Source organism: Lolium rigidum, chromosome 7 (genome assembly GCF_022539505.1).
Source record: "Lolium rigidum isolate FL_2022 chromosome 7, APGP_CSIRO_Lrig_0.1, whole genome shotgun sequence".
Lineage (NCBI taxonomy): Eukaryota > Viridiplantae > Streptophyta > Magnoliopsida > Poales > Poaceae > Lolium > Lolium rigidum.
In genome coordinates, this window is record NC_061514.1 from 10,348,045 (window position 1) to 10,357,863 (window position 9,819).

The 9,819-nt window shown below is 51.8% G+C and overlaps 1 protein-coding gene across 2 annotated transcripts; it reads right to left on the reverse strand.

Moving 5' to 3' along the window:
- Nucleotides 1–1,508: 1,508 nt before the first annotated feature.
- LOC124674857 (beta-D-xylosidase 4-like) lies at nucleotides 1,509–8,577 on the reverse strand. 2 transcript variants are annotated; one of them, XM_047210912.1, is made up of 7 exons: nucleotides 8,293–8,577; nucleotides 5,567–5,749; nucleotides 4,149–4,318; nucleotides 3,912–4,009; nucleotides 2,950–3,297; nucleotides 2,434–2,850; nucleotides 1,509–2,339 (listed from the first exon to the last, which is right to left on the reverse strand). In XM_047210912.1, the coding sequence occupies exons 1-7, from the start codon at nucleotides 8,575–8,577 to the stop codon at nucleotides 1,765–1,767; spliced, it is 2,076 nt and encodes a 691-aa protein (XP_047066868.1). In that variant the 3' UTR covers nucleotides 1,509–1,764. The 2 variants fall into 2 exon arrangements, with proteins under 2 accessions (XP_047066868.1, XP_047066867.1); XM_047210911.1 differs by having other exon boundaries at nucleotides 5,567–5,860; nucleotides 8,161–8,416.
- Nucleotides 8,578–9,819: the final 1,242 nt, after the last annotated feature.

Here is a 9,819-nt window from a genome sequence, read left to right on the forward strand (position 1 = left end):
AGCACCGAGTGCGCGTCGGCCACCGCGCCCGCGTTCTCCACCCGGATGTGCACGTCGTACGCCAGGCCCTCGCAGTGGTCGCCCACGGCCTCCATCGACGCGCACTCCTCCGCACGGCACAGATGGTCCTCGGCGAGCCGCACGGGCACGTCCGACGGTGGCGCGGACACGAGGCTGTGCGTCATCATGGTGTAGCTCATCCCATCCCCGAACGCGAACACCATCTCGCCTGTGTAGAACCGGTACGTCCGGCCCGGGTACCCCATCGACGTGTCCGGCCGCATCCGCATGTCCGTCATCTCCACCGTGTCCGCGTACGACACCGGGTACCACGTCCCCGGCAACCTCCCGCATGTACCCATGATGAAACACAGTGGGCACGATCTCTTGTGAGAAGGTGCTCGACAACATAATGTGGTGACAAGTAATTGAGTGATGAAATGCAGATTACTTGGGTTTGCGTACATGCATAGACATCATGCAATTCATTGATAAAGTCCAGCTTATGATCTTCATATGCAGATCCATAAACAGCAATAACTCTTCATACAACATTATCTTTCTTAGCTTTGAGTTAAATAGAGACACAATATGTAAAGATATCCCATTTAGCTATATCAAATAAATTTATACTAATGCCAACAAAAAGTTCACCAGCAAAAATGTCACCAGCAGTTTTGATAGCTGGAAGCCAATTCCATGAGAATTTCCGTGAAGGATTAATTGTTAAAGCTGTAGATTTGTAAACTCCTCTTTTTTAATTCAGAAAACAAACGATATCAGGACATACTTCTCTAATAAGAACATGCACTATGGTAAGTTTATCAGGTCTATTAAGACCCATAGGGTTCCAAACTAGAACTACAACCATTTTTAAAGATCAATGTTCTTCTACTTATTTTTCTACTATGGACTAATATCCATGGTTCATCATCATGAACATCACTACTGCGATCTTCGTGATCCAGTGAACCAACATCCTCATTTTCCACACCCACTCTTATCTCATCCACAGTTAGACTATTATCAACAGGGAGAAACAAAGCAGGGTTGTACATATGGAAATCTTTAAGCCCGTTAACTTCAATTTCTTTAACTTTATTAATAATAGAGTCAGCATTCATATTTTTGTGACCCGGGCTAATGCCAGCATTTTTTTCTTTATCAAATAAATTCTGATTCTCAAGAGCAGCAAAAGAATTTGAAAAACCATAAATTTTGTTACCTTTTGAGATTTTCCAACCTTTTAGACTTCTTAATTTCTTGACCCTTCTTAATAGCAGTTTTACCATCTCTTTGTAACTTGGATAGGACCCCACTGTTTTTTTCCTTCCAAGCCAAGGATGGCATAGGAAGGTCAGATTTTTCCACTAAGGCAACATCAGGGACATCATCTACATCCCCAACCTCTTCATCACTCTCAACATCAAAACATGGAAGGAATCCCCATCTTATCTTTAAAAAAAGAACACACCGAAAATAGAACACGAGATTAGAGACGAATCGAATTGAATCCAGTGGATGAAATGAGCTATTCCTCCCTTCCAATGAATCTACACTTGGTTACATTTGCACATCGTCCTTGCAATTCCAAATGAATCGAATCAAATCGACCAAACAACCGTAGCAAAAGAACTCCTCCCCATTTCCCATTACTCCCAGTTGGGGGAGCACCTAAATTATTTCACCTCCCTTAACCAATTCCCACGACCCATACTTCCCATGGAATTCTATCACCCCTACCAAATGAAATCGCTTTTTGGATCAAACCCGTAGGTTCATGGTGTGCTTGAGGTCGCCGACGTGCAGCGTGTGGCCGCCGAGGGCCACCTTACGCTGGCCCAGCTCGTCCACCACGCTCAGGTCCCTGCACACGTCCACCCTGAAGGCCACCGTGCCAGCCTCCCCGGGCGCAAGTGACACCTTCTCGAACCCGAGCAGGTGCTTCGCGGGCGCGCCGTGCACGGACGGCGGCGACGAGAACAGGAGCACCGAGTGCGCGCCGGCCACCGCGCCCGCATTCTCCACCCGGAGGTGCACGTTGTACGCAAGGCCCTCGCAGTGGTCGCCCGCGGCCTCCACCGACGCGCACTCCTCCGCGCGGCATGGATGGTCCTCGGCGAGCCGCATGGGCACCTCCGACGGCGGCGCGGACACGAGGCTGTGCGACATTGTGGTGTAGCTCAACCCATCGCCGAAGGCGAACACCGTCTCGCCCGTGTAGAACCGGTACGTCCGGCCCGGGTACCCCGTCGACGTGTCCGGCCGCATCCGCATGTCCGTCATCTCCACCGTGTCGGCGTACGACGCTGGGTACCACGTCACCGGCAACCTCCCGCCTGTATCCATGACAAAATATAGTGGGCGCTCGCTTGTCAGTTGGTGCTCGACATAATGTGGTGACAAGTAATTGAGTGATGGAATGCAGCTTACTTGGGTTGTAGTGTCCGAAGAGGATGTCAGCGAGGGCGGCGCCACCGGCTTCGCCGGGGTAGCCGACCCAAAGAATGGCGGAGATCTTGTCACTGGCCTTGGCGAAGGAGATGTCGAACGGCCCACCGGACATGACGACGAGGATGACAGGGCCACTGGAGGCGTTGGCGACCGCGGAGATGAGCTGCGTCTGCTGGCCTGGCAACACGAGGCTCGTCCTGTCCAGGCTCTCGCGCTCAATGGACTGGTCGGCCCCGACGACGAGCACCGTCACGTCGGCGCTGGCTGCGGCCGCCACGGCGGTACTGAGCTGGAGGCTGTTCCCGCTGCACCCGACGTTGCTGCACCCCGGCTGGTAAACAGTGTCCACGTTGGCGCCCAGCCCCTGGAGCGGCGTCGTGTACTTGCACGGCGTGCCTGATGGGCAATGTCAGCACGCAAACACTTATTCCACAACTTCTCTGCTTAACTGACAAATCAAAATTCATGGCCAGCAATGAGAAGCTTGACTGATACCTTCGTAGTTGCCGATCATGGTGAAGCTGGCATTGGCGTTGGGCCCAATGACGGCCATGGACTTGATGGACTTGGCAGTGAGCGGGAGGGCGCCGCTGTTCTTGAGCAGCACGATGCCCTGGCGCGCCGTCTCACGGGCCAGCTCCTGGTTGGAGGACGTGCACACGTCACTGGGGCCGAGGCTGCCGAAGGCGAGCTTCCTCGGGTCACCGTCGAAGAAGCCCAGCCGCATCAGCATGATGAAGTTGTTGGTGATCGCCCGGTCGACGTCCTCCTCAGACACCAAGCCGGCCTTCACCGCCGCCACCGTGTGCTCCGCCAGGAAGGTGCCGCAGTTCAAATCCAGCCCTGCCATAGCACAATTCAGCAAAGTTCTGAAATTCTATGATAGTGTCAACTGATCTGCTTCCCAACAATGTCTTGCTTTTTTTCTTTCTTTTTTTCTGCTTCACCAACAATTGTCAAAAGTAATATGAATTTGACAGTCAATAGAAGACAGTACTGATATTATGGCATGCATACTTGAACAAGATTTAATTGCATGGACCATGGATGACTTGAACACCTAACAGACAATGTAGATGTGCTATGAAAGTAGCTGATAATTGCGTGGGCACACCGACGCTAACCGGGGATGCTTTTGTCAGGTCAGATTGCGGGTTGTCAAGGTCCCCAAAGCTTAAAAGGATGTCCCCAATACCCCATCAATTACACCGGACGCCCTAACAACTTGATGGCTACAACTAGCCAAGCTAATCTCGGCTTGAACTAATTTCCCATAGCTTCTAGCTGTTACGCTCAAAAATCATCAACCATCAGCTGATGGTTTGTCAAAGATTAAAGAAGAAACTGAACAGTCTGATCGAGCCATCAAATGCAGCAACTGCACACTGTCTATATGTACTTCATTTGGGATGCATATACAGTTTCAGAAGTGTTTTGCGACGGACCAACGAACGAACCTGATTTGATGGTAATGGCGGCAGCTTCCTCGGGCGTCTTGGTGTAGTGCTGCTTATTGTAGAGCACATCGACCGAGTCGCAGTCTGAAGAGATGTATCTGCAGTGAAGAACCACACAAGGATATCATCAGAATTTCAAAATGTGCATCATTATCTGAAATAGCTAGCTAGTAGTCTAGTACTACACAGTGTACACAATCCAAGCAAGGGTGCACAAGCTAGGGCAAGAGGAGAGACCCGTTGAGGTTCCAGTCCCCTCTGATGACTCCGGACAGGAGGTCCTTGTCGGCGCAGGTGGGCTTCCCGTTCACCTTGTTGTAGGAGCACATGACACTGGCCACATTGCCGTCCACCACGCAGCTCTTGAACGGGGGCTGGAACGTGTCGTCAAGGTCCTGCTGCGACACCTGAATTCACACGGTAACAAGGTGTTACAGGCCTGCCTGCTTTTTCTGCTAATTGTTTTTATCCCTCATTGTAAAGGTTTTAGTTCACTGAGGTATGTATATTCAGGAAGCTTGGCATGTTGCTTCTCCCACAATAATGCTGGAGTGACACACACTAGTGACAATCTTCTGAGTGCTGGTTGCTGGAGCATGCCCAGATGCACGATGCCGAATACGACACCAATGATTAGGCGTACTAAAGGTTTTAGCGTTTTTATAATCTTATCTGCTTAGTGTTCATCAGTCACGCACACTGAAACAAAATGCCGCTCTCCTGTATCTGTCCAAACATGGACACCGCACTACCCTAGATGCATAGGAAAATGGAGAGAATCCGGGACAAGGGCTCCCAGACGCTGCCAGGGAGGTGCCTTGGCAGGATTGTTTATACTACTCCAAATGTGTTTTACGCAATGGGCATGACCGGGAGCTGCAACCAGCAGAATCTGGGGCGATTAATTAACATCACGCTGCATGTTTGTATCCATCTACACGTGTCCTCACATTCCCTAATCATTAGCTAAGTACTCAAGGTGTGATTAACTTGGAAATTTCATATCTAAATTAAGTTTGCAGTGGAGTGGATGAAGGTGCAAACTAGGAGTAGAAAGCAGCATGTTGCTGTCGAACCAAGAAGCAGCAGCATAGTTTTACTTCCACGGAAGTAACTAAACAGGAGAAATTAGCAATGCCCTTGTCGGTGTTGAGCGGCGTCGCAAGCAACGGATCTGGTAATTCAGAACGCACGCCACCGAGTGCTTGACATTGATTCGAGCTAGCTATGTAGCTGTCTATAAGAAATGGTGATGGATCGATTAAATTAGTCGAAAGGGAGAGGCTAGTTGCTGCCACATGGGTGAATCAAAACTGTTTATGCTGGACGAGATATCGTCAGTACTTGTGCACGGCTACAGCTTGCAAGCTGGGGCAAGCTAGCACACTCATTTACCCGCACATACTCCACCAGGCATCAGCTACGAGCATGTCCGGCAGAGACGCAGAGTCCATTGAATATGCGCAGAGACGCAAGCAAGAAAGTAAAAGAGCACAACGCATTCAAGCTCAAGCCATGAGCACCACCTCACCTCTCACATCGCCATCAAGCAAATCATGACAGCCTACCAATGCAAAAAAATAACGTACTAGCAAGCTACACTTAGCAGAAGAAGAAGTGATCAGCAACAATAGTGCGAGTTAGTTATAGTGTACCTTAGCGTCGAAAGTGTATCGCTCGACGCCCTTCCAGTTGTCGACGTCGTAGGCGGTGTAGTGCTTGCAGCATGCGGCGACCTTGAGCGCGCCGTCGGTGGCGTTTCCGGCGCCGGCGTCCTGGAGGCCGGTGACGTAGCCGACGGCGTACCTGCTGGCCAGCAGCGGGTCCTCGCCGGGGGTCTCCTGGCCGCGGCCCCACCGCGGGTCCCGGAAGATGTTGATGTTGGGGCTCCAGAACGTGAGGCCCGCCAGGCCCACGTTGTGCATCGCGCGAGCCTCGTTCGACACCACCTGTTGCACCATCACACATGAAACAAAAGCTTCAGAATTTCGTTTTATCAGATAAAATTTGAATGTTAGGTTGTCTGTGTGACACACGCAAGATGTGCACTGCATCATCACAGTACTGTGAAGTGGTAGCGGCTGTGCATTGGTCAATCAGTATGGTAGGTGCAACTGATCGAAGAAAGAAGATGGCCGACAGACCGGAGTCTCTGAAGTGGTCAGTGCCTGCTGGACTCTTGCGACTTATGAGAACCTTAATATGGTAGGTGTGCACTAGGCAAGCTGTTCGATTCCAGTCTAATTCTCCAAGGGCATCTAGCGATTAGTCCCACATCCAGCTTAGCTTAAGCAATGTCTCAATTTTTCCAAATGCAATCAAATTCCTAGCCTGTAGTCCGTTTTAGCGATTAGTCAAAACACTTACGAGGACTTCAATACGGTGGTGGATTAGGCACGCAGGTCGTTTTCTTAGCTTCGTTAAATCAGCTTGTTAATCTGTATCCTAAATTTCTAGAAGCAGAAGCAGCATCGTCTGCTACAAGTAGTTGGAACGCCGCTTTTTCCAAACTGGACGGGGACAAGAGGTAGACGATGATCGAGGGACAGGTGGAGTCGACGACGATTCGCACTTTGGCAAAAGCGGCACGGAGCCGGGCATGGACCTCAGATACCAGTATATCAAAACTTCATAATGGACCAGCTTTTGGGCACCCGTTTCTGAATCAATTCCCATGGGACAACGACGCCTCAACAACGGACGATGGGGAGAAGAAAAAAAAAGATGCTTTGTTCCTGACAGGCGATCGAGGTGTTCACTGTTAGCTAGGATCCAAGCAATGCAGTCCACGGTGAGACATGATCAGTGTATCGTCTCGGGTTCAGGAAATAATCAGTGTCCATGTTCATGCACTGTGCAGACACATGTGGTGGGGAAGACTGTTGTGCGGGCGAAGTGATGCCTGGACTAATCCGGTATTCCAATGTGGTCCTGCGTGTTACCTCGGATTTGGTAAGATGTGAATGTTTTACTGAATATCACATGTGTAAAGCACCGGAATGATAAATTCTAGTTTGGGGCCATGGCGGCAGCCTGCCGCCGGTGGAACACCCACTTGCGGCTGCGGCGCTGCTTGCTACGTACAAATTCCCGTGACACATTATCACGTCGTAGTTCGTGAACCGCCGCAGGGGTGGAAACCTTGCACGGTTGCCATTTTTAACACTTGGGAGTTACCCTGCTGTCCATGATCTAGTACTGCAATGCTCTTGATGGAGCTGGGGCAATGCAGCCTGCTAATTTTGTTCAGACGGCACAGCTGCTGGACAAAGTATGTCCACCCCTTTCTAAACTTTGACATTTTTTGGACGGTCGGAATCTTCTCATTACTCATTAGTGTTCTTTCAAATTTAGTGGTTGAGAGCTGGGAGGGGAACGCCGGAGTACACCTCGGATTTGCATCTGTTCTTTCTAGATGGGTCAAATTTGTGTACTCATTTTTGTTGAATACTTAAATGGCTATGTAGAGGCTGAGTGTAATGTTTGAAACTTCGAGTAATAAAGCGCTCTTTATCGAAAAAGATGGGTGAAATAATGGTTGCCGTGCAAGTACTACTTCATTCTTTCGACAAAGCATGTCTTAAATTTATCTAAATTTAGATGTAAAGACATTTTCCGTAGATAAATCAGCTGGTGTTCTCGGCATGTCGGCATTGATTAGGAGTAACAAAATTGTGCAAATTTCACTAGAGTATGAGAGAAAAAAAGAAGTGTACTAACTAGTACTATAACATGAGTATCTCCATGGCAACGAAGAAGCAAAAACGCATGCATACTCATGCAAGTAGTATTGTTCTAGCCTAGCTAGATTAAGAACAAAAAAAAGATAGTAGAAAATGCATGCTACGGCGCCGGCGCTTCTTTTAACACGGCGCGGGGTAGGTTAGCATTAACAGCAGCGTTTAACCGCATGCCGCGCGTCGCCAATGGCAAGCCGCCGCCGGAAAGTAACAATCGGATCGGAATACGTAGTGTAATCCAGAGACCATGTCGCGAATCCAATGCACTGTGCTGCTACACTAGGCGCTTTAGCGGCTTTTCACCGCATCGCACGGACGAACAGGGGAGGAGCAAAAGCAAAGCACAACATTCTCTGCCGAGACTTTGCACTTGCACGGATCGAATCTCCATTCCCCAATCCACCAACAACTCGCACTCACCGTGAGAAAGCTCATCGAGGAAAGGAATCAATCACAATGCGGCGGCAATGGAGATCGAAATGAACAGAGCAGGGGGGAAGCAGGCTGACCTCGCCGATGGCGCGGAAGAGGGATGCGTTGAACGACGCGGCGGTGAGGATGGGCTGCGGGAAGCTGGTGGCGCCGGGGACCAGCGGCGAGAAGCGCGTGCCCGGGCCGACGTAGGAGACCCCGTGCAGCGCCTCGGACCACCACTCGTACTCCGGGATGCCCAGCCGCGGCAGCGCCGCCTGCTTGTCCACCAGGAACCCCACCTTCTCCGCCAGCGTCAGCCGCGAGGTCAGGTCCTTGGCGCGCGCCGACGCCGACGCCTTGCGGTTGCAGAACCCGTAAGACGCCAGGGTCGCGTTCGACGCGTCGCACGCGAACACCGGCGTCTGCGCGCGAACAGCATTGCCGCACCACAGCGCCGTTAGGGTGAGGACGAGCAGTGCGGTGGCCAGGAACGGAGGCGCCGCCATGGCCATTGCTTCGTGCTGCTCGCCGTCCTCTGCCTACGAAGTACTGATGGCAGCGCAGGCTAGGACTGGTGATATATAGAGTGGTGGTTGCGACCCGTGACGGGGACGGCGGTGTGACGACGAGGGCTCTGTTTTCGCCGTCCCTTGGCCTCAATCAACTGTGTGTGCACTTTGTACTCTACCGTGTCCGTGATACTACCCTTCTTGGAGCCATCCCCTTCGAGTCTTCGACACACAAATCACTTCTCGCCCCTGCCCTACGAACGTACGACTGAGTCGGTGCCGTCGAGTTGTCACACAAATGAGTTCGCCCTTTGAAAGGTGTAAGAGTAGTTCAGATCAAGGACAAATACTTTGCAGTTATTCTCAAGACAATGCGTCTTGGATCAGATGTGTGAAGAAAAACTCAAAAGCGGCATCGGAACTTCCTCAGCGTGGCATAGTCTGGTCGATGATGGGTGCCGGTGGTTCACCAAAAGCGACGGTGGAAAGCTGCTTTGCCGTGAACGCGCGCAGATGCGATCTCGTTTAATTTACCACGGGGGTTGTCAAAAAAATTTCTACATAGATTGATAGATACATTATTATTTTAAGGAAAACGCTTACCATCCCCCGGGGGAACGCGTCGCCCGCTTCCTCCTCCTTCTGGGCGTGACACGCGTCCTCGCGTGGCAGAAAAAAAAAGCCAGCACTACCTTATCTCTTCGTGCTGTTTCCCCATCTTCTCTTTCGCAGAGCACGCCTCCATGGATAGGAATGGAGCACCGTAGCGCCCAAGGCTCCCGCCCCGCCGTCTCCCCACGCTGCTGCGGCGCCGTCGTTCCCACGCTGTTGCTCCACTGCCGTGCCGACTCCCGCCATGGATCCCACCGCTCCTCCCTGCTCCGCGCCGCCCCACCATGATTCGCTCCGGCCGCTGTGATGCGAGAGCCAGGGAGGTTGCCGGCCAGCCCCGACTACAATCTTCGCCGACGACCACCAAGTACGGCCGCTTTGAGTCCGCCGCACGACCCTGGAGAGCACCGGTGCCTCAAGGGGGTGGGGCTGCTGCAAGCTGGCCGCCGGTGCAGCGGCAAGTCGCGGCCGGTCGCACTGCAGCCGCCCGTGCCAGGTGCAAGCGCCAGTATATCCGGCCCGCCGGTGCTGGTACGTTCTTCCTCTGCCGTTGCTACATCCAGTCACCGGTGTTGCTACATCCGGCTGCCGGTGCTGCTACGTTCTTCCTCCGCCGCTGCTACATGAGGCTGC